The following is a 26,161-nucleotide window of genomic DNA, read 5'->3' as shown; positions in this document are numbered from 1 at the left end:
TAGAAAATTCCTTCAAGCAACAATACTATTCAGAAACTAATAGTAGATATAGGTAGTAACTTTCTTTACAATTTCATACAAATTAACCGATTATATGACCAATTGGACTATTTCACTTTACCCGGCAATGGATGTCTGTTCTTAGGATATGTTCAATATATTTGTGGCGAGCACTCCATGTCTACAGCGACTGACGCCTTTAAAAATATATTAAACATGTAACCCTTCATTCACGACCATTTTCATCATTCGATCGACAATATTCTTTCGCCACTGACACCTGACCCGTGGAAATCCATATTGTCTTTTTATAACCTTCCTACTTTTCTAACTGCTTGCAATTAACCCAATCTTCCCAGATCATATCAGATAAAAACGGCATACCTACATACCTCTACCTTTCACTCTGTTTATTACCCTTATTCAAAACGATCGGTACCGTTTTGGAAACATTTGTAATATGCCACCAGAAGCAGAAAGAAATCTGTTGTTTCCAAGAGATTGCGCTGAAGCAGGAACTCGAATTGGCTATAAAGGATGTGATTGATCCATGGTTCTAATTCAATTTTTGAATGTTTACTCATAAAAAGTAGCTTATGTATTATCAACAAATTACTTTAACCTTCTACACATATTAAACAGTCAGTATATGTAAAGCTTGAAATTAAATAGATACTCCACGTCTCAATTTCTAAATGTTCTTTTTACATATCCGTTTTTTCTTAATAATTGATTGACAGTTCTCATATAAGTACTTTTGAGATCATCAAAATAATTAATACTAAAATTGATATCTACATCAACTTCATTATTCGACAAGATGGATGCATGATAGTCATCATTTCTAATTGACTGAATACATACTCTTAGATTTCAATGTATGCTTTCAATTAAATAACTATTGAAGTAGATACCTTAACTTCATTGTTATAGTAATGGTTCATGTAATTGTCTTGTATAATGAGTTTTGATCTAACGCAGATTATTATTATCAATAGTTTCATAATTATAAACATGAAATGGGAAAAATGCGACTTAGTAAATGAGAAAAAGAAAAAAAAATACTTATACACCGTAGAAGACAAATTAAAGGTTATGAATGTAATTGAACTAGCGTACAGAAGAAATAACTTGATTCTATCTATAACTAAATAAATAATAAATCAGAGCAGTCCAACTGGTTGTTTGATATAAGAATTTGCTATTGTTGCAATTATAATAGAAAAAATTTAAATACAATACTATAGCTCCAACCAGCTTACTACAATAACGTATGTCCTAATAGTTTTGGCACAAAATATTCAACCATATATTTTTGTGATAAGTACCTTTCTTATTTCCGTGGTTAACGGTTTCATAACTAACAAAGTTAATAACTTAAACTGAATGGAACTGCTTGTGCTACTCAACTAGGCGTAATTTTCTGAGGTCGTCTTTCGTGAGGTCTTTGACGACTACGTCGAAATTGATCATCATTTTCAGGTTGCCACCCTGCCCAAAAATCTTCAATTGGACAAATCTGAGGTAAATTACTTGGGTTATCTTATTTTGGTACAAAAGGTATGTTATTTTGATTTAGCCAATTTTGAGTTGCCCTTGCAAAAAGGCAGCCAAAAAATTATATCGTATCCAACATTATGTTGACGTACATATGCAAACAATTTAGTAATGCAGAATCAACAGCTTCCGCCGTTACTCGACCCACATAAAGTCTGGATATTCCTCTTGCCGAAATTGCACACCAAACCAGAATTCAGCGAATTTTGCATTTTCTTCATATCCTAGATTGTTAGAGCATTCTTTTATATTATTTGTATAAAATCCATCGTTTTCTGTGATTTCCACCTAATTTCCGCTATACGATGATACACTTGGAAGTATGATATTACCCTTACTCTATTTTTTGTTCTTCTTACCAGTCTTTCTGCTCTTTATCTGGTAAAAAATTCTTATTTTATCGACTTTTTTAGGAATTCAAACATTCTATTTCTTCTTCACATTCGACTAAAGTACGGTAAATGCTTCTGCGTGAAATCTTTTGGTTTTGAAACATGCTTAGGGGTCTGTCCAACCAAAATATGAATGCTTTTCATTATTCCCAACTTATGAGAAATTTTAATGCAGCCGATATAAGGTGCTTATCTAACTAATGTCAAGATTATTTCGTTGCTTCACTTGTGCTGTTGGTGGAACAATGTGACATTAAGTTTAAAGTGAATATGAATATAAAGAGAAAATGTTGTGGCAAACTCTAATTTCAAAAAGCAATAGTCGTCTTTTATAACATATATAGACTACTTATTATCGTTTCATAATTGGACTGAACAGAAAATGTTATTATATTCATTAAAATTAGTAGCACTAGTTTAACAACCGGAAGAAATCATTTATCGATCTTACTTTGTGGGTAATTAAATAAAATAAAAGGGTCTGACGAAACCGTAGCTGAATGTCTGGAAATAGACAAAACGAGGTGATCTAACGCCGAAACGGTGAAGGTATTCCATCGCGTTACACAATCTAATATTTATCGAACGCATATTTTCTACGTACATACAATATTCTTTTTTCGGTATAACAATATATCATCGATTGTCTCCCTCACAATTCCAACTACAAGACATACGTAATAGTTTCTTTAAAGTTAGACAACGATATAATTGACGTAACTAACTAACCGTACTAAAAGTTGAATTGGAATGTGTAAAGTTAAAATCAATGACTAATTTGAGTTTTTATTCAATTTTACTTCGTTAAATTTTTTAATCCCTAAAATGCCGTAAGACACAAGTTTTTGTTATGAATTTTATGGAATAATTTGAGATGGAAAAACAACGGCGGCCCTTTTCAATATCTTTTATCTGTTCTGGCGGTATTATACTAAATATGCCACTCCATACGACACCTCGATTAAAACTAAAAACATAGGATGTATGAACAAAGTGACTAAATAAACATGTGAAACAATAATAGAATACAGTCCCATGTTCTTAACCTTTAGATTAAAATAAGCTATATAGTGTGATTTTTTAACTGTTACTTATAGTGTAATATCTGAAATTCTTATAAAACTGGTAATTTAATGTGAGTTTGATCATAGAGGTTCTGAGTCCTGTGTATTCAGCTATAGAGACTAAATAGTTTTTTAAACTTTTTATGTTAGGAAAACATGTTACTGTCAAAATCATAAATGACGAATCGATGAAAAAGGAAATTCTTTCTATTGGATGTACCGCTTTATCGGTCTTATTGAAACATTTGGGATTCAAATGTTTGTGATAATTGTGTTAGACACAACGAAAAAATAATTGTAATTTGTTTTACTCGAAAAAGAAATTAGGTGAATGAAGATATTGAACCAGTTATAATAAATACTGGTGAAAATCTCTTAGCCATAAAGAGCAAAACAGAACATCGTTTTCTACGACGAATAATCTCCAAACTGAAGCACTTTTTATTCTTTTTTGTCCACCTTGTATAGATATCAATAATTAAATCGAATTGCGACAGTGGAGAAATTTCAAGTAAGTAAGCAGTGTGTCGTTATTACCTAGAAATTTTTAAAGTTTTTTTATAAATATATGAAATGAAAAATAATTAATTGCTTTTCAGACACGAAAGTCTTGTATTATAAATAATTGTATTGCTCTGAAATAAACACGAATCCAATTAATTCTTCAATATTTATGTTTTATCTAATTAAACCCTCATTTAATAACCACTTTCAAATTAATGTATTTCGTTATAGACAGTGTAACAACAATAGGAATCCAATTTCAGTTTCAACAATAAAATCATTTTTCTGTATCGTGGTACTTACTTTCTAATTCAGTATCCGTACTCCTTGAAGAACACTACGTGATTCGAGTAATTTTTATAGTGAAATCAAGTTTAATATTGTGATAGAGATCCTTATCCTCCCACGTAAATATCGTACATATTAAACATTTCTTGCCTAATAATGTAAATGTTACATTAAAACTATTTTGAATATTCAAAATAGTGCAACTGGTGTAGATATTATGACCTTAACGCTTAAGAATGAAGTTCAATCTTCCAAGTGGACAAGAACATTCAACTCGAGTTGAACAGCATAGTTTTCTACGTCCCACATAAAAAAGTTAGAGAAGATACATTCTGTTAAAGTATAATTTAATTTCAAATTAACAATTTCCATGAATTCTTTAAACGTAGATATTCCTTTTTATTCAAAATTTTAAAAATGATTTTTGAGACAAAGTGTTTTATCATAGTTCCATTTTTTTAATCTTTGTAGATATCTTTTGGGATGCTGTTATAAATATGAATTTGAATAAATGTTTTACATCTATGGTGAACATAAATCTTCCTTTTTTGTTAACTCATTTCCAACCACTGGAATTATTTACAGTTTAGACATTACCTCTTGCATCTGCAAAGAATCGGCTAAATCAACCAGACTAGAATTTCTTCTCCATTTCCTTGAAACATCATAATGACTTATCAGGTTAACCTTATTAGGAAAAACCTGACCAGGTCCACGCCTGGAGCGAATTAGCATAACTCTATTTGAAATAAATTAATTTTCCAACAGGTTTCTCTGATCATGCTCATATAAGGAACCTCTCAGGATCACCTTATTGAAAAGAAAAATATTTCTTATCAGGTTATCCTGACGAGGTTTACTCTAGAATCACATCAGGATAACCCTATATAAAATAAATAATTTTTCATCAGAGGAATCTCTCAGTTTCACCTTACTGGATAAAAGAATATTTTTTATGAGTAATTTCCATGCAAGGAGTCTCTCAGGATCAACTTAATAAAATAAAGAACATTTCTTATGAAGAGATCCACACTAGGATCAGATTAGGTAGACCCTATTGAAAATAAATTATTTTTCTTTACCTTTAAGGGAGGTTACGAAATTAGCTGTAATGATTATGAAGTGTGGAGTTTTGTAAATGTAAGAAAGATTTAAATAAATAAATAAATAGGAGGATCAAGTTGATGAGTTCTAGTTTACCTTCAGTTTCAGCGAGTAAATAAAAAATAATTATAACGTTCAGTCTGCTAAATACCTATTCTAACATAACCAAACGAGGACGTTTTAGTTATCGTTAATAAAATTTACAGAATTTTGTAAATGTTGACGTCTTGTTAATATTATAGTTTGATTTTTTCATTGAATATTTAGATTATTGTTTGTATTATATTAACAATGTTCAAACCTACTGCAAACGTTCAATAATAAATTTACATTACAAATAAATTTCCACAAAACACAAAAATAGAACACATTCTAATAATATTTTCAAATACTATCATATCATAATTTAAATCAATTATCTGCTCCTATTCTATTACTGTTAGTATTTCGTTTTATGGATAAAATCCTGGTTACTTTAAGTCATGACAAATCATTTTACTTTTTTCATCTCAAATCGCGGTTCTCAATATTCTACAGATAATATTTAGGATAACTTGAAATAGAATTTAATAAAAATGAAAACACGATCAAATTGGATAGATATCAAAGAATTTTCACGCAAAAATTGGATCCTGTTCAGTCAACATTGAAAAATGAATATGTTTTTTAAGAGTAGACAAAAACTGGCTTTTTGAGAAAGTGCTAGAAGAAAAAATTTCACACTAATTTAATTTTAACGTATGAAAAAGTTTGGGGGGTTTGTAGAATTATGATCAGCTTGTATACAAAGATGCTTTAAAAATGAAAATACCATATCTGTATACTTCATGGAGAGAGTCAAAGTTGATTCATCAGGTGCAAGAAAATTGCGATCCTATTAAAGATTCTGCAAGATTTTATCAGATCTGTACCTTTTTGTAAACAAGAATATTGATACTGATGCTCAATTTTAAGAGATATCAGAATATTTAGTTCTCGAATTGGATTTCTAGTATTCTAAAGGTAATTTTACAATTGGTTTAGATGTTCTGTTATTATATACCATGATCATACAAATGGTCCTTCACTGTGCTAAATTATTATCAAAAAGATCTGTATTTAAATGTTTTTCAGTCATCAATTATAAGTTAATTAACAATATATTGTGTAATGAATGCATAATTGTTAGGAGTTAGCTCTTGACTCGTTGCTAATCAAAGAATTATCTACACATTTTAGTATTGTTTGTTACCGAAATATAAGTGTGGTTACTAGAATATTGCTGCTACATAAACATAAAGAGGAAGGATCAGCTATATTCATTATCTGGTATATTTCTCATCATTCCGTGAATAAAAAATATTAGATAAATTAAAGTTTCAAGTGTACGCATTTCGTTAAAGGCAAACGTTTATTTCAAATTCCACAATACAGGTCTGGAGTCTACAATTTTGAATATATTACAGAATCGTGTTATGATCAACATATTGTAATGATTTTGTGAAAAATTCCAAATCATTCCAAATCATGAATATTTCTTTAAGATAGGATGAACCATCGAACCAGTGTTTACAATGAATCAGAATATTGTAAAAATAATTACAAATTATGTTCATAATAGAAGATACGTTATACTTCTTTAATTGAAAGATAGTTCAACGAATAGTTAGAAATATGATCTAGCATTCCAAGCAGTTTTCATAGATTTCAAGAAAACCGACGATATCTTAATTATAGCGAAGTATATAATAGGATGTATAAATCAGAAATGCAAAACAAAATAATTTACCTGACGAAACTAGCCGACAAACAAGACAAAAAATAATGACCATGAATATTAGCGAGGACCGGAGGAGAAATCAATGAAATATGGAGTCTACTAGAAAAAGGAAAAAATCCATAAACGAACGAAAACATGAGATAATTATTAAAGAAAATTGGTAATGAACAAAAGTTTTTCTTGCCACAAATATACCATTGGAAAAACAAATCAAATATTATACCACGGAATAGAGAATTAAAAAAAACACAATATACCAAACAATGATGAAGCCTGTGAATCTTCGGAGCTGAGTTTTGGAACACGAATAAAAAGAAATCTTAGATATATACTTGATGAATGAGGTTTCTAATATACTTAGACGTATATTTTATAGAAGAAGAATTGTCGAGCTGTGAGAGAGGCAATAAATCAAAGCATATAGGAAAAAGATAATCTACAAAGATTATCAGAATATCCATAGATTAACATAAAAATAGATAAATTACAGATCCAAACGATAATTCATTGTAAATAACAACTTCCATGAACTTAAGTATGAATAATTTGACCAAGCCAAAAATATGTTTATGGTAATTTGTCTTTTTACAATATTGTTTTCTTCTTACTTATTTTGAAAGCCTAAACAATATTATGAAGTTCTTCACACGATAGGCTGGGAGATGGAGTTGTCATATAATAAGAATTAATTTTTATCATCTCTATATTGGGGTTTTGACACTATTTTGAAGGTCGTAAGAACAATTACCAAATAGGTGTCGATTGATCTTGAGGGAGACAACACACCACTCTTGAGTAGTAATAACTTATCTTCTTATTTACTTGTAAAATACTTTATATTCAAGGTTCAACTACAAACATAGTAAATTTTTTCAGTACCAATCTCAAACTAACTATGATTTATTCTTCTATTTAAAAATCCTCGAAGTTTAGGATACTTGGAAATATCAATATTTGCCTCTATGAAAAGGGTGGATTTCAACATGGAATATTTACACCAGAAGCTTCAAGAAGACAGCAAATTTTTCGTGAAAGTGCCAAAAGAACGGTTTCTGAAACTGCAGTACCAGTACCAGCTACATACAAGTAAAATTGCTGATTCTTAGCTATTATATATAATTTCTGATCATAAACTGTTGGCTCTGATATATACCCAACGACATAAAAGTATATTTACTAATTTCGAACATCATATTTGGAACGACATTTCTTCTAAATGTTCTTCTAAATTTTAGTTCTCTTCTGTTTCAAAATTAGTTTTTTCAATAATTATTAGAAGATAGATGAAAATGGACGTTTCGACTTTTTTCTGTTTTGAAGTAGATTTAAAGAAAAATCGAAACGTCAATTTTTATCTATCTTTTAAAAACTATTAAAAAAACTAATTTTGAAACAGAAGAGACCTAAAATCAAGAACATTTATAAACATAAACATATCAAAAGGTCTAAGAAATAAGAAATTTATATATAAATATATTCGTAAAATTACTAAAATACTAATGTCTATGATTCAAATAGGATTTAAAATTAAGTGCTAACAAGTACTAGTGGGCTAATAACGGCCCTAGCCTTTTTAAAAATAAAGAAACGAGAAAAAATAATTCTCACGTGTGTTCTTTACGAACATTGTTTACACTTGGTATTTACTTCTCGCTAACTGTAATTGAACATATTTAAGTAGAGTAAAAAGGCTTCTTCTCATTTTTTGCCTCTTTCCTTAGAGCAGAGAGTAATCATGCTTTCAATTTATTTCTGCAATTCTCTGATATATTTTCAATTTTTTCGATTCAATAGAAATAACGTTGAAGTTATGATTAACATCTCCAGGTGTACATTATACTTCTGGTTCCCCATATCCAGAAATAAACACATCTATTGATATTGGAGCCATAATAATGAATTAATATTGAATAAATTAGAATGCAAATTTACTTTTTCATACCATACGAGTAGAGAAAATGAAATTCAGCAATATATTTTCGTGGATAAATCCTATGGCTTTGATTTCTCTAATTGTATTTTTTCATAGAAATTAGTTCTCAAATTTGGAAAAAGGGGTTAAAATAAAAATCGCCGTAAAGCCGATTCGGGCCGACCAAACAAATAGATATTTCAAGAAATTTAAAATGACATTTCTCATGATGTTTTTTTTAATTTTGGAAGCAGGGATAATTAGTGACAAGAATTATATAGGGTGATTCCGTCTCTAGGTTAGATTGAAAACTGAATAATATTTGGATTTTGCTCAGTAAAAAATTTTCGTAACGCCATCCGTACTTAAGATAAAAGATGCTGAAGAAAAAAACTTAACTTGAACCACATTTAATTTTACATCCAAAAGATACTCTTGACGAAACTCGATACTGTGTACCGTTTATTTTGATTTGGAAAATATGAAGTAATAACCGAAAAAGATCTTATCTTTATTGTTGAATTTTTGGGTATTCAGGTTTTGGTTAGTTTTTCTTGCATAGTTTACATTTTGAGAGTTCACTTTAAGTAAGTAAGCATAGTGTGGTGGAATATTCGTAACCTAGTTAATTCAACTTGAAGTGATCTTCCGCTGTTTGACTGCAACCAGTGCTTCACTTCTCGTAGTTTCGATTTCGATTTTTAGTACTTTTGATTTAAGTAGTGATTTAATATAGTTGTACACTACCGTTTGCACTTCACTCGCGATTTCACTAATCACTGCTTGTCGAGCGTTGTGGTCAGCTTTTTCGTTTCGTAGTAGACCAGTATGAGAAGGAACCCAAAGTCTATCCACATAATTACTCATTCAACTTATTATATGGATTGAGTTAAGATAATCTATTATTATGAGGGATTTTTGAATATTTTTTGTTTTTATGTGATTGCTTGCAGAATGTTTTTTGAGAAGTAAAATTCTAGAAACTTATCAAGCGTAAAGGTAAATTCTTTCCTAATTAGGATATTGGGAACTACTAATTTGTTAAAAGAAAGAAGAAGAGTTTGAATTTTATTAAACAGAAGGTGTAGGTGTTCGATTTGGAGTTCTGCAAGAATTTGCCTGGTTTTTACACAGAATAGTGTATCTGTTTTAGTGTTTGTCAAATGTAGTAGTAAACTGGATTTTGCTGGTTTATGCTGATGGATAGTGCATATGAAGTGACAAGGTATTATCTTCGGAATTGTAGGAGGTTCTCATTGCATGCTTTTTATTGGGATAGAACGGAATGATCCTATTGTTATTTTAAGTGTTTTGTTTTCAATAGTTTGTAGATATCCAAGATTTGCTTGTGATTTTTTTTGTAACGCTTATACCGCTTTGGCATAATTGACGTTGAGTTTTTCTGTCAAAAATAAGGAGATCTCATGTTATCGACATAGTTTAAGCATTTGTTTTGTTTTTTGTTCTGGGGGTTTAGGATTATGTTTTCTAAAAAATAAAATGCATTTAGTCTTATCAATTAAAAATTGTAGTTCCGGAGTTTGGACCAGTTTGGGAGTTACTTGGGCGTGTTTCTGAATGGATATTCTTACCCTTGGAGAATATCCCCAGATCGTCATCTTAAAATCTGCCTTTGACTAGTTTCTAGTTATGGTTCATTATATTATTGATAGTTTCCATACTTTATTGTTTTATCTATCTTTTATGTATACAATTTAAACACGATAATGCATATATGAAAATCGTATACTATTGCTACTGAATCCAATTATTTCTTATTTTGGTGTGATGGTGTTATATACTATGTAAATAATTATAAAAAAATATATGAATTCTTAATTACTATCTAAATAAAGGATAAAATAATAGTCCCAATTTGATACTATCCCATGCAATTATTGAATCTATTGAAAAACTAGTTTTAAGAATCAAATGTAATTATTTATAAGCAACGAATGCAATTTAACGGTGATTGAGTAGATTCTTCATCCATAACACGTTCAAGTTCATCCCGATTAACTTCACCACCGAATAAAAAGACCAGGTTCCCACAGATAGCAATACATAAGAGAAATAATATTACTATTGATTGAATATAATAGTGACGTATTCAACATTCCTCCAATATACGGGTGATCCAATGAAGCAAGACATTAATTATTTAATTGGTAAATAAACAGTGAGATGAAAAAACGGGTCAGTTTTTTATTATGAGGTTAATGACCTTGGATGAATGAAGTCAAAAACCGTTTTTTTCAAAACTGCTTATCTGATTTGAAAACCAGAAATTGAATCATATTGGTACAGGGTAAACAAAAAGCAAAAGATTTCTTTCACACAAAATAATAAATGAATAGACGTACACATTAAAAATTTTTACAAGGAATATTTGAATTATTCTAAACATAGACTTAATTTAATTCTTACTTTTTATAGCATAGCAGTTGTTAAGGCACTTGCTACTTAACTTTTGGGATAGAAAAATAAAATATAAAACAAGTATTCATAATTATATGGCTATATTATTTTTGAAAATAATTTCCATTAAAATCATTACACTTTTGTATGCGTTTAAACCAATTGTCGAAGGATTTTTTCTTCCGATTGAGGTATTTACAAAACAATAAATAATTTGAACACATCACCCGCTTATTCACTTGTGGAAAAACGTTGACCTCGTAATTTATTTTTGATCTAGGAATAAGGAGAAATCATTGGATGCCAAACAAGGACTAATCAATTCGATGGTTTGACTGTTCAAAAACGTTTTTGTTTGAACTGATGTGTGAATATAAGTTCTGTTTTCGCGAATTTAAATGCCTATAACTCAGAAACGAGGGGTCGAATAAGAAAATTTTTTATATCACCGCATTATTTTCACATCATCTATTTACTCCCTCAGTCACCGTGGATAAAAACCAGTGGGCAACCTCAGTTTGGTTCAGAGCATTAGAAGCACTAGCTTGTGGTGTGTTGTGGGAATAGGGTGTACTAACTTTAATATATTTCCAGCTTTCGAATACTTATGTATTTATTGTTTGGTACTGAAATTATGTATAAAAGTATAACGATAGTAAAAAATTACTCATGACGTTTCGTTGTTTCTTTCAAGAAACATTAAATTTAATTAAAATCAAGCGTCAATTTGATTATTGAGTTTTTAAACCGATGAAATAACGTTTTGTAAAAGAAACAACGAAATTTAAAGCGCCGAAATTCTCAACTAATTAATGTAAGTAAATTTTTATTATTGTGACATACATAAGTCTTCGATAGTTCGAAAATATATTAGAGTTAGTACACTTTGATGTTAAATTTTCTCACAATCCCATAACGAAAACGCTTTTATGTATATATATTAATATATGTAGTAAATGTATATCAACTATATAGTTTCTGCGACTCGCATAGATAGAAGGGATATCGCTTAAAATACCATCGCTACCACGTATGACGACAAAATGACAGGTCTGCATTATCATTGTAGTAAAATAATTAATAATTCGATTGAAGATTGGATATGTTTTGCAACATAAAAGAATCGGATAATTTGGGATGTCCCAGCTGAGAAAATCACTGACTCATGAATTTCATACATCAAAAATTACGTCATAGTACCTGTAATAGAATTCCAAAGTGGGCTGGTACAAGGTAAACAGAATAATAACAATATATAATCGGTGATATGTTTTATTGTGCTATTTAATACGAAATGTAGCCTTCTGTTAAAGGCTGAGGGTAAAATATTTTTTAATGAATTCACGATAAAACACCATGGAATATATATTGAAATGAGAACACTTCGGTGTTTGTTTTGGGTCTTTATAACACTAGAAATTAACAATTTGCGTAATTATTTTATTCGATACATTACCTACAACATGAATATCATGTTACTACTACTAGATATGTAAAATCAATAATTTTTCATTATTAACTTCAAAGTGTTGACTATTACTTTTAGAAATATAAGAAGTAATGAAAATCAATTCGAAAGTGATTTTTCAAAATATGATATCATCGTTACGAATACGGATTTCAGTCGCGTAACTTATTAAAAATATTAATTATATCAGTATGTAAAACCAAACTTTCTCAATAAGTGCATTCGCGTCGTTACATACGTAATAAAGTTACGAAACATGATCTTGATGTTTACATACCTAACTAATAAGCTAATACGCACTTTCTCTTTCAATTAGATTATAGAAAAAACTACTGATACAATTATTTCTAAGAATTCAACGTATTTGTATTTCAGAAAAGAGTGGTCTACCTTTTCTGCGGTTGGGTTACATCTCTGAAGTAGTCTTCCGCACCAGAATACATTAATACATTTTATGTACTTGTCTAACGCAAATACAAAAAAAATCATCATATTTTTTAATAGAATCAAAATTGAAATCACTGATCCTTTCTGTCATCCTATATCACAAATAAAAAAGATGGTGGTGTCCCATTTTATGTGGTATCAAGTAAAAGCACAAAGCAATGTTCATACTTTGATGAGATTTGCAAGATGATGTAATGTTTCGGTCCATTTCTCTTACTTAGCTGCTAGTTAAGTCCCAATCATTATAACAGCTTCTCCAGTCCTATCTACTGAAGCCAATAATTAGATCTCTTGTGGTTCTAATTTCTCAGAATTATCTTCGATTGTTTTAAGCATTTTATATCTCTTCACAATTTAGATAATTGTAATTCAATATTCCATTATCACCTACCTAATAGTTAATCGAAATGCTCATATTGAAATTCATATATTCCGTGACATTTTTCCATCGCCGTATACAAATTCGAAACGTGAAATCAGGAAATTTTTGTAACAAAAACACGTAATACCTCACAATTCAAGTCCGCTAACCACAAGATGACACTAGACATGCCGCGTGTTGGCCACCCATGCTTTAGAGGTAATTTTATTTACAAAAAACACAGTGCGTCTAATCCGAAACGTATAAGATTAATCGAACAATTCGAAGTTATAAATTGATTTTAATTATACGTTCTACAAAGTTCTTTATTTGCGAACAAGCAATTCACAATATTATCTTCATGATGTTTTTTCGCTTCTACTTCGGTTTTTTCACTCAGTTTAGTAACATGGCAAGGCTGATAATTATGACAAAAATTGAATAATATATAATGAAAAAGGTAATTAAATGATAGATAATGAAGAAATAATGAATATAGAATACGCTGAAGCCAGTTGAACAGATTTTACTTGCTCTCATGGACTGGTAACCTGGGAGTTTGCTGCTAGTGTTACTTACGAAGCTTGTGAAGTACGGAGTGGAATAAGAAAACGGAACAACGGTTAAACACAATTTACTTTATTTAAACCTAAAATAAAAATAAACTATAGATGAAAGTACATCAAGAAAAACAAAGCTGGGAAAAGCAACGATAATAAACGCGTAAACTCTACGGTTAGTAATAACTCCCAATTGAGGCACAAACGGTTACTAAGCAATGCGACAAAGCAAAAGCGGGTGCGTGCAACAAGCTCTCCGTCGGTAATAAAAAATGAAATTTAATATTCGTCGTAGCTAGTAGATAGGAAATTAGTAATTTTCTCTTTCCATATTCTTGAACTAATATCGGTCTATACAAATTAACAGCGAGGATGTCTCTTAGCAAAAATGTTTTGACCAAATATTTTTTACATTAACAATTTCTTATTTTTAAAAAAATAGATGTTTGTCCTATGTAAGCAGTATCATAATAATTGCAATGAATTAAAAAGAATTTAAAATTTCATGCTCTCTAGAGTGACATTATTACATAACCTAAAATATAGTATTGGGTTTTGGAAGGGTCTAAGGAGGACTGAATCCCCGGGCCCCGAGTAGATAGGGGTCTCGCAGGGGCCCTGCAAAGATACTAATTTGATCATTTTAAAAGAAATATTGGATCCGTAGGAAAATTTTCATTTTCTCCAAAAATTGTTCGGAAATATTTCATTTAAAAAATTTCGAGTTAATTTTGATTTCCTTAAGTGCCTGGGCCTGGGTCGATTTTAGCATCAAGCCCCACTACTTCTTAGCCCGACGCTGCTAATATATCTTTTAAACTGATAGTAAAAAGTTTCTCAACTCTTTTCATCGCATTATTTGATTATTATAATAGGTAGGTAGAAAAATAAAAACATAAAAATTCGTAATGAATATGAATTCATTTTACTTAATTTAGAATCTTTATAATTTATAATTATTCAAATTAAAATTATATTATATTTCAGTAGAAATGGTATCAAATTGACAACACAGAGAAATATCTGAAAACGAATTTATAAAAGTTGCAAAAATTTTTTTTATTTGAAATGATAATGCAAAAATTTTTATTGTTTTGGATGGAAAGTATAATAAGCAACAAAATATATAACTGCATTTCTGCTGTTCAGAAAAATGAAAATATAAGCCAAATATTCAATTTTCATAATAAATTTAGAGAGATAACAAAAAATGGTCAAAATAATAAAATTAATTTTCTTAACGTTACACTCTGTACAAACAGACATGTTGTAATTATGGATATTTAAACATTCATGCTATCCTCACAAAGTAAATCAATGATGGTTAGAGTCGCTGATCAGATCCTGATTCAAGTCATTAAAACAATAAAAAATCGAACAGCATAAACAAAAAATCCTTGACACAATCAAATATAAACACTAAAAAGAGAATGTTAGAAATTATTCATATATATGATATATCTATAAAAAAAGCTTGCCTTCGGAACAAAATTTATATTTCTATAAATTTATGTATCTGTAATTTACTTGATTTAATGCTAATTTCATATTTTCCCAGTCCCCTCGTTTTTTGGCTCTAGAAAATCGAAAAATCATCCGATTTTCATGAATTTTTTTTGAAAATCCTCGTTTTTACGGCGGATTTATGAAATAAATATGGGAAATATCTCACCTGAAGATTTTCTATAGTTTTATTACTTTAAATGTGATCATAAACGCACTTCTTCGCATATAATCGTTCATAACCTTTTTACATAGCATCAAACGCAGTTCAAATCGAAAATTTTGGAAAAAAAAATTGAAAAATGTTTGTTTATAAATTTTTTATCTCTATTAAAGATTTCATATGATTTTCTGACTTTAAATGTTATCGTAAACGCTCTAGAAAATCGAAAAATCATCCGATTTCCATTTTTTTTAAATCTTCGTTTTTACAGCGAATTTATGTGAAAAAATAAAAAAATGTCTCACTTGAAGATTTTACATGGTTTTATGACTTAAAATGTGGTCATAAATGCACTTCTTCAGATATAATCGTTCATAACTTTTGTGCCAAGCATCAAACGAAATTCATATATTTTTTTGTTAATCTACAAAAAAAGACGAATATTTTGAAAAATAAAAATCACATAATAATGTTTATTTCTTAATTATTTACAAAATCAACTTTTATCATTAATAATGGTACATAAAATTTATGTACATAGACAAATTATACTTATTTCTTTGGTTATTTTTTTTATTCCGTTAATTTTTTTCGTAAATCCGCCGTAAAAACGAAGATTTAAAAAAAATCATCGAAATTGGATGATTGTTCGAATCAAAAAACGAGAGGACTGCGAAAGTCTAAAATTAACGAAATTAAGAAAATAAAATACAAATTTGAGAACCGAGAATCGTTTTGTTGTTGATGCAGATTCAATTTGGATATTCTAGTAAATGATCTATAAATTTATATTCTATCTATTAAATTAGATTAATTTAAACTTTCTATGATGGAAGGTGGAAGGCCAAAAATAATAATCATCATTTTTTCCATATGTGAAGAGTCATGGGATTTCCAAGAAGAACACCTCTTCTCACTATTTCCGAAGGAATTATTTTGAAATTCTATATTCAAAATTATGTTGATTGAATATATTAATTATTCATAATCATATCATATAACTCACCCTTTGAATAGCAACAATTATCCAGTATATAAACCGACTATATCCTGTATATTATCACTCTCACTTTTAGAATAAAATTCCGATTTGCCCAAATCGCGCAAATCAACTGAACGCAACAAAAACGTGTGGGCCTCAAAGTCACTCGCACACACACTCACTTGTTTCTTTACCTTACAAAGTCAACTACGATCGTTTAGTCGCCCAACTGGACTTAGATCACTAGATTCGGTCGAAGACAGCGTGGGGAAAGCTATTTCTGCAGTTTGTTATTTTATCTATTTCTTCTGTTTGTTGATGTTACGTCACCGAAATCGCGCTCAAGTGAATCTTCACTTTTTTCAACGATGATTCTTTTGTTTTCATCAGAAATATGCGGTTTTTTAGAAATTCGAGTTGAATGTTGAACTAGAATAAAGTCTATAATAGTACAACTGGCGGTCACTCGGCAAGTAACTATTCAACCTTGGCTTCACGTTGCTGTTAGCAGAGGTGGATCTTGAATAGTTTTAAAATTGCTATGCATCGAGGATTTTTTGTGGTTGTAAAATATGCGAAGAATTTTCACTGATAAATATCGAATTTAATAAGGTTTTCCTCGGATCTTGTCGGTAAATGAAACCGTCGTTTTACGATGATGGTCCTATTTCAAAAAATCTACACAATGTTTCGAAAGAATATCTATATTATTGATAAATAAGATGATATTCCTGCATATCTTTGATAATTAACTGAAACCGGTTGCCGCAGTTTAGATTCCTTAATTAGTTTTTCCTGTATTCAAATGATTAATTTTGAAACATCCAAATTTGGTTTATAAGTCACATCAAAATTGTTGAATAATTTGTTTATCAAATATTTTTACAGTAATGGGTTCAGTGATTGAATTTGTGGAACTTTTAGAAATTGTGGTTAAGGCAGTGCCATTGTTTGTTATGGGTAACGATTCTGGTAATTCACAATGCTCAGGTTTTCGATCAGGAATTTGTATTTCTCCATTAGGAATATAAGTTTGTTCTTTCATTATTTGTGCACAACCAGGCGTTATATTTATTGAATTCACTTCGTTGTTAGTGGGATGATCAAGCAACTGTATTTTTGTATAAGGGGTTGACAAGTATCCTTTATTAATATCTATGTTGGTTAGTAAAATAATCAAGATATCCATTTCTATTAAGTCGTCTAATGTACTTACAAATGGTCACCTGTTTTTTTAGAATAACTGGACATGTTGCCACCATTCCATTAGAGCAACGTAGGTACTGAATGGTTCAGCAACATATGTTTGCCACAAGTTTTTGAAAAAAAAGGAAGAAGATGAATCATTCTCCACCATGACAATGCGAGCTCTCACACATTTATTCAAACAAAATCGTTTTTGGACAGTCTAAACATCGAACTGATGGGTCATCCGCTGTATAGTCATCGTTTAGCAGGCAATGATTTCTTCTTCTTTCTGCCGATCAAAAGTAAATTGCGAGGTCAACGTTTTTATAAACCTGAAGAAGCGATTGATGCCTTTAAATCACATCTTTTGTAGATACCTCAATCGGAATGGAATCAGTCCTTCGACATTTGGTTCAAACACATGCAAAAGTGTATTCATCTTAATGAAGAATATTTTGAAAAAGATAAAGCCATATTCAATCAATATATATATAAATATTCGTTTTTTATCGATCTCAAAACATTAGTAGCAACCTTCGTATAATGTACTAAGATTTTTTTTATAAATCCATATATTTTGAACACCATCTTATTACAGTCGAATTATTATCAATCACTGTTTGTTTATGGTTGTGATAATAGTCACATATTTACTAATTATTTGCGTTAAATCTACCATTAACAATATTTGAAATGAAAGAAGACGACATATCGATTTGAAAATGTCAAATTAGCATACTTCTCTGATTTATCTAGTTGAAACTATACTGATCTGTACTTAGTACAAAAGAAAACGAAAACTAAATACAAATTCATACGCTTATCACTCAAGCAACCATTATACATATTACAGGAAAAGTAAATTCTAATAGTGTTGATTTCTATTAATCTTTTAGTGAACGTTGACTGTACCTATCCTCGAGCAAGTGAAACCGAATTTTTTTGAAGAAAATAGTCTGTTATCTTACCTAACCTAACCTAACAATATCCTATCTTGGTCTGTTACAAAGATGTATTAGTTTTCTAATACCATTTACTTTAATAATCGTCTAAAAATAGTTACAACATTACGGTACATTTCGAGTGTTCTTTTTGATGGAACAGTTGATTTTTGGAGTTTCCCATAATTATTACACACTCAAATTATTATTTCTATATTATTAACTTTTTCTAAACAGAAGTCAAATCTCCCTGACAAACTACTTTTCCTGTGACATATATATTTAATTAATAAGGTCTGTTTAGACTGTAAGAATTTAAAAATTTTGTAGGATTCTTCAATTAAAAGTTTTTTTATACTATCGCTAGACAATGAGAAACACTTGTGGCGTTTGCGTTGAAAATCAGGTGGCTATGTACTCTTATATCAATGCAGAAATTAAACAAATTTGTTCTCTTATATTTACTTGTTATTTATACCATAACACAAAATACAGTACTGATGACAGAAATTTAGACAAAATGGAGCTAACTCAAAATATTACGTAAATACAACAACAATAAGATTTAGAACTTAGTCCGTTGTTTCCAATTTGGCCACTTTCGGTACTTGTCGTATCCAACTTATTCGAATGTGGTTTGATCGTATGTGGGCGTGCATCCAACAAAGTCGCATAATTTGTGTGTGTCGTAAGATTGTTTTAAACGACGCTGAACTATCGAGGCCATCTCAAGGACTGTTAAGAGGGCATCATTTTTTACCAATAATCAATTAACCTTCATCATTTTTTCGAATTGCATGTGTATTTTTGAATACAATTTTCTTTGTGACTATAGTAGCTTTCCTTTTGCATCAAATTTCAGATAATTTGAATCATACACGGATAAATATAAAAATAAAAATCTTATTCATTCAAGAAAAAAATTTCTCATAACTGTTACATTTCAAAAATATTTAGCAGCATTAATTGAATTATTTGTGGTTGCAAATTTATTAAATGGAACTATAAAGTTTTCTCAAGTTGCTTAAATGTTTCATATCCCTACACCATTTTCATTCCTACGTATCTAAACCATTTCTAATAATTACCATTTTCTTGTATTAGATCTCCGTATTATTTCAATAAATATAATATTAGTATAAGTCATAAATAACATAATATATTATCAAAGCATTTTACTAAATTGAAATTTAAAATATCTAACAACAAAAACGTAATATTATATATCAAGTATCTTTTAATGATTGTGATGCTGTTTACATGGGACAGATATGAGACAGTATTTAGAAATAGATCAAAAGGCCATCAATACGTTAAAAAATAAAACTGCATAAACAAACAAAGGAATATAAAAAAATACATTCATTTATAAAAATTCGAAAATTCTTGAAACGGAATGAAATACATTGCATTCAGCAGACGAACCGTTGTGCAACTGTAAAAACCAAGCGCATTAATCGCTGGCATATAAGCAGCATTCTGGAGCGGAGTGCGACCAATGAATATATACATTGAAATATAGGCAACTAACATTACAAGACGTTGGTCAATTTTAAATTTTTTCTTGAAATATTCGATGTTTAAGAATCATGAAATCATCTACTGTTACTTGAAATTTCTAATAGACTCGGTTCATACAATGTTGCAGGAATTTAATACCTAAAGGTTATAGTATTATAAACTTTTAAGGAATTAATAAAAATATTTTTTTACATGGTTTAAATATGAACATTTTCATGATTATCAAATATTTATATATGTAAATATTATAAGAAATATATTTAAGTTGTTTTATGTTTGTTAAACGATAAATTTTTCAAAGAAGAAGTTTTATTTTTGTTATAGTATCAACCTTGATTGTTTTGTGTTCCTACAGCAGTAATCTGCGCTATTGGCGAAAATTACGTGTCACTAGATGGCGCTGAATTTAGCTTCTATAGGATGTTTGATACTCTTTAGTTTTTTATATATTTGTAGTAATTTTAGTAGGATTTTCTTAATTTCTCTAATTTCCGTTATTTCCTAAACGTGTTTGTGTGGATAGAACAAAAAGTTGTTCAAGAATCGGTCTAAAAATGACGAAATGGAAGTAATCTTTTTTAACATCATCAATATATGTGTTCATATGCAAATCTACGTGGTGATATTACATAATAAAAAATTCCTTCTATTCTACTAAGTAAAGGTCTATCCGAAGTCGTCAGTTGATGATTGCAATCGAAACAATCAATTTTTTCAGAATAAGGTCATTTTTTGTATTGATGGTAACGTAAATCGGAATATTTGTAGATATTGTAACAATTCTCGTCGAATTATAGATTCTCACACGGAATATTAGAAAAAAAATTGATGTATGAGCTCGAATAATTGATTGACAGAAACTTAAATGACTGGATGTATCTAAACTTATTGTTCAATACCTTTGTAGACTTGGTAATTTCCAAGAAAATTAGCATGTTCAACAACAAGATCCGAAAAAATTATATTTCTCGGCAAAAAAGGAGGTCTACCTGACTATGCACGTCCACGCTTTTCATAATAAAGTTTTGATTTCTTTTATGGTTTATACAATTAATTATCAGACTTGTTCATACTATTTATAGAGTGATTGATTTATATGAATGCTTCCATTCTGTTTATTTATTTGTTCATATACTTTTAGTTCTAAATAAACTGTACCTTAGACCCCTTAATATTTGTTCAAGGATATGGGAATTAAAAACTGTTTTGATAATGGATGTGGATTATTGGTAATGAGTAGTATTCATTCAATATCTATGTTATATTTATTAGAAATAATTAGAAAAAACTAATTATAAAAGTATCTAAGAGTGTTTCTAGTCTTCTTATCAATTTACTAATGGTCCACTATTGGCAGTTAAGATCTTATCACCGCTTTGTTGTTCGTTATTACATCTTCAGCTTTTCCCAGCCGCTAATGCTGTAACTATTTCATAGATACAACTGTAACTACCAGCGACAAGACCTACTACACCTGAAATCAAATAAGATATATATTGTTGATTGTTGAAATATATCAGTTCATTTATAAAGTTGTAGGGATTACTTACTATGGAGTTGCAATAGATCATAATTGTAGAAACAATATCAAAGATCATATGAAACTTGGGAAGCTCCAGGTACTTAAAAGACAAATTATCTAAAAGACAAACGGGTCACCTGTATAGAGGAGCATGCTTACTGAATGTACTGATCAAAATTTATAATATATGACTTTTAGAGGGGCGGCGTTGAATTGATCACATTAAACGTTATCAAAATTTAATCAATATATATCTTGGGTTATACTAAAGTCGCTTCGGTAAAAAGGATGATTCCAATTATTGGACCTCGTGTCACGCTTATTCATGAATGAATATGGTATTTCCAGTTTAAGGAATATGCAGATAATTATGTGATAATTAGAATAAGAGTTTTCTACTGGATAAGATGTTTTGAGTACTATTCTCAGTGTGGATGGCACCCAGATAGGCGAAGTTGAGAAATAACGCAGTTTCTCGATGAACTACAGGAATGTATCAGGTGCATGTAGAAGCCAGGTGGAAATCTAAAAACTCAATTATTTTGTCTACGTTATGAAAACTATTCCGGCTAGTAGTTAGTATAATAAAGATAGCTAACATGATCATGAAGAAAAGCAAAAAATGGATCAAATATACATTTTTGGGCCCTAAATCCTAAAATAACTATTTACAATAACAAAACATAAATCCTTGCTCACGCAGCTAATGCGGTACTTATAAGTTGAACTAAAAAGGATCTAGAAAAAATGTTCCTACTCTTTGAAATGAAAGATAAAGAATTTGGACTGCGTATTAATGAACAAAAGACCAAATATATGGATCTGAATAGCTGCAACCAATTGATAGTGACAACAGAGCAAAACAAGGAGTATAGATTTGATAAAGTCCAGGAGTTCGAATACCTGGGAGTGACAAACGAAGGATGTGAAACCAGGGAAATCGATAAAATATTGGCTAGAGGGAACAAAACGTTTGTTGTCCTAGGAGGATTAAGATCAAAAGATATTTCAAAAGCCACCAAGTTACGCATTTACAAGACAGTTATACAACCAACGGTGTTGTATGGCAGTAAGTGTTGGATCATGAACAAAAAAGAAGAAAACAAAATAAATATATGGGAGTGAATGGTGTTAAGGAGGATTAACGCAGAGATTGTCAAATTGAGATGGGATATGTGGCAAAGCAAAAAGACTCTGTTTGATGGGGCATATAGTCAGAAAGAACGAAGACTGTTGGGTAAAAAGTATGTAGAGAAGATTTAAAAAGAATAAAAGTAGAGAACTGGCTTGAAGCAGCCATTAACAAAAATATATATCTTTATATATAACGATTCTATCGAATTAGTGAATCATTTCCATCGTCTTCCTTCATTTGTAAATTTCTTTCGTTACAAAGCTGGCGACGACCAAACAGATATCATCCACCTCATCTCACTGTCAGTTGTACATTTACTGAAGCCGCATATCACTTTAGAGAAAAAGTTTTCTGCTAGAGATTCAATCTTAAACTACCTGGTATATAGCCTTTCAACGATTAAGTTAGGATCCGTCGTTGGACTGTAGGTCTCTTCTATCTGTGACAAGTGGAGAACACAAAGAACTCAATGGTCGCCTATGTCCTATTACAGACATAGTACTAGAAGGAAAAGAATCGGCACTTTTCACATAAATGAAATACATTATATTTAGAACAATGATTTCATAAAAATGACGATGTAAGTGATTATTCCGCTCCTATTTCATGAAAGAGTACAATTCTTCCGGGTTTTGATCGAATTCTATTTCCACAATTTCTCATTTGTACTCATTCTTCTTAACCTAACCTTGATATATAAAACTAATATCGTATGTAGATTAATAATTATTCATGGTTATATTTGCATACCTACCAATTATAATTAATGCTATGTCCTTCCAAAGAATCCATCTTCCACGACCCAGTCTGTCAGGCCAATATGCTGCGATTTCAATTATTGCTGGGAAAGCAATACCTAATGCTGACAAACAAAAGGCACCAACTAATGAAATGAATAGACCCAGTAAAGGCACGGTTATTCCTAAGATAACTGTGAACAATAAATAATTAGAATTATTAGAAATTTATAAAAAGAGTTGTCAAAATAATTGATACTTACATGTTAAGGCAACAATTGCAAATCTTAGAAGATATTCATAGACTAATTTCCTTTTCTCTGTGGTACTAGATTTTAAATAAGGTAAAATATAATTTGTAAGAATTATTTGTACTGCTGGATAACCTTGTAAACCATATGAAATCAATATTGCTGTAGAGTACAAGATCCGAATGACTTGAGCTAAACTATAGATAACACAAATGAATGTTTGGAATTTCTAATTTGATATGTTATATTGATAATAGTATATTACTTATATCGGTAAAGTAATAAATCTTCTAACTCTTGCAACACCAATAGAGGATGAACCGAATGCGTGCATCGAGCGCACTTGAGTCGAGCACACGGTGGTTCGATCACACAGATTATTTGCATTTGCAGGTATAAGACGCTATCTTCAATCAGTCATAGTCTACTAACATAACTTAACCTAACCATTCTTGAATGAAAAGGCTTTTTGTGGAAAATTCAAAATACGCAATTTGTTAATTATTTTGAACCTAATATCAAAAATGTTCATTTATTGAACATTTGCTCATTTTGGGAAATCTTAGATGTTGCTGATGCTTTTTCGTTTTGTCTTAATGATAATAAATATTCGAACGTTTATATGTTTACCCATTTCTAGGATTAACTTCGGCATATCAAATTTTCTTGTGCGCTTGTCGAACGATCTTTCGGTTTCGACACAGGTAGTGAGCGTTAGATGCACGAAATTTTTTCTAAATGTGCCTGTGCGCTCGATGCACGTGCGCTCCTCGCACCCCACCGGATAAACCATCCCAGTGATATTGAAATAATTAATTTCACGAAAAGAAAGCTTTACCCCGTATCAGGATGAGTTTAGGGTTACTTCCATTGTCGAGAGATTAAAAATTAGGGTAGTCAGTGACGTGGAGTGAGAACCAAAAAACCTTGTTCCTCTTTCGGCTTAATTTTTGCAAACAAAGGAATGTGTCAAATTTTTATTTTAATTTGGAATTAAAAAATTGAAGTTATATTGAGGCACAAAGAAACCAAATAATTAACAGTGCTAAGAATGTACTGATCACTATAGGAAATGGTATGTGTTTTATATACAATAAAACATATTAGAAACATGATGGACAATACTTACGGATCGGCAGAAGGAAAATTCAAAGTAATACTTGGCAGAATATGTTCTCCATATCTCCAGTACCCCATTATAGCCAGTAAAACGTATATTAGCGTTACAATTAGCATACCTATATTCAGTACACCTAAAGGTTTTAAAAAACTTTTAGGGTGTTCCATGTTATTTTCTAAAGCAATTACCTAAAACAAAATCATCAATACAAATAAATTGAAGATAGTTATTTTTTTAAATTTAGTAAGTAGTCCAAAAACTCTAAATTGATAGTACTAAGCTATACAAACGGAAAACACTCGGTCGGCGTTTAGTCTGTTTAGGAAACGGTTCAAAAAATATATTATATAGAAAAGTAAAATAATTCTCTAGTTATGCATTATGTAACAGAAAATTTCTATAAAAAATTATTTAGTTGTAAGAACTTTAACAAAAATGCTTCTATCATACATGACTGTACAAGAAGCCGATTCATGAACTCAAAGACCGCTGGAATATTCCACAAACCCGTTTTGAAATCATTTAAATGTAGCGAATAGCTCTTTTTTGTAATTTGAAGATGGATTCGAAGAGGTGCAAGCTACAAGACATAAAGGTAATAAGTTGTTAAAGCAGGACAAGAATCAAGCTGTTCAGACAAACATTTAATGGCAAAACAAGCAGAGGTCTCTACATGTACAGACCATCGCAATATCTAGACCAAGAAACTTGATCGGATATGAAAAAAGTGTTGAACGTAAATGCAATGGAGAATTGAGATAAAATGGATGGAATGTTGATAATCAATAACAAATCAGTTAATGGTGAGCATAGAGTCCTATTATACTAGAATTTTCTCTAAAGTCAATATGAACACACAAAAAGCAACATTATCAAATATTTTTTAACATTGCTATGCTCACTATAAAATTGTTCGCATTTATAGACTAAATTGTTGTTGGATAATTTTAAAATATTTGCAATGTGAATAATTAAAAGAAATAATTAACACAATATTCTCACTAATATGTTTCATTTTTTTATGTTACGTGGTGAAAGTTATTGTTTCTAATTGCTTCGCTATAAAAGTTCAATAATGAATTAATTTATCACTTTTGATTAATTATCGGTGTCATTTTTAATGCTAAATAAAAGAAAATTTCATAAAGAGAACCGTTTGACATCACATCTAGAAATACTCCAGAAAGCTGGTCTTAGGAGGAAATTTCTCAAATCTCCATATACTTCAACTCATTATCAAGTGATATTTGCAATTTGAATAAAA

General features: G+C 30.1%; 2 protein-coding genes across 5 annotated transcripts in view; both read right to left on the bottom strand.

Annotated features, from left to right (window-relative positions):
• Window positions 1-17,008, bottom strand: part of LOC130441614 (uncharacterized) — a 47,898-nt gene extending 30,890 nt beyond the window's left edge. Inside the window, exon 1 of the mRNA XM_056775372.1 lies at window positions 16,507-17,008. The gene's annotated coding sequence lies outside the window, so the exon portion shown is untranslated. The remainder of the gene's footprint in view (window positions 1-16,506) is intronic.
• A 4,370-nt stretch (window positions 17,009-21,378) lies between these two features.
• The window catches only part of LOC130441315 (proton-coupled amino acid transporter-like protein CG1139), a 31,132-nt gene continuing 26,349 nt past the window's right edge, over window positions 21,379-26,161 (bottom strand). For all 4 annotated transcript variants that reach the window (XM_056774934.1, XM_056774933.1, XM_056774935.1 and 1 more), the window contains exons 7-10: window positions 24,907-25,085; window positions 23,790-23,974; window positions 23,544-23,720; window positions 21,379-21,606 (exon numbers count right to left, since the gene is read on the bottom strand). In XM_056774934.1, coding sequence (XP_056630912.1) covers window positions 21,530-21,606; window positions 23,544-23,720; window positions 23,790-23,974; window positions 24,907-25,085 — 618 coding nt within the window. In that variant the 3' untranslated portion in view covers window positions 21,379-21,529. The remainder of the gene's footprint in view (window positions 21,607-23,543; window positions 23,721-23,789; window positions 23,975-24,906; window positions 25,086-26,161) is intronic.

This window comes from Diorhabda sublineata, chromosome 3 (assembly GCF_026230105.1).
Source record: "Diorhabda sublineata isolate icDioSubl1.1 chromosome 3, icDioSubl1.1, whole genome shotgun sequence".
Classification (NCBI taxonomy): Eukaryota; Metazoa; Arthropoda; class Insecta; order Coleoptera; family Chrysomelidae; genus Diorhabda; species Diorhabda sublineata.
Note: the sequence above shows the minus strand (reverse complement) of the source record. Positions and strands in the feature narration are given on the sequence as shown.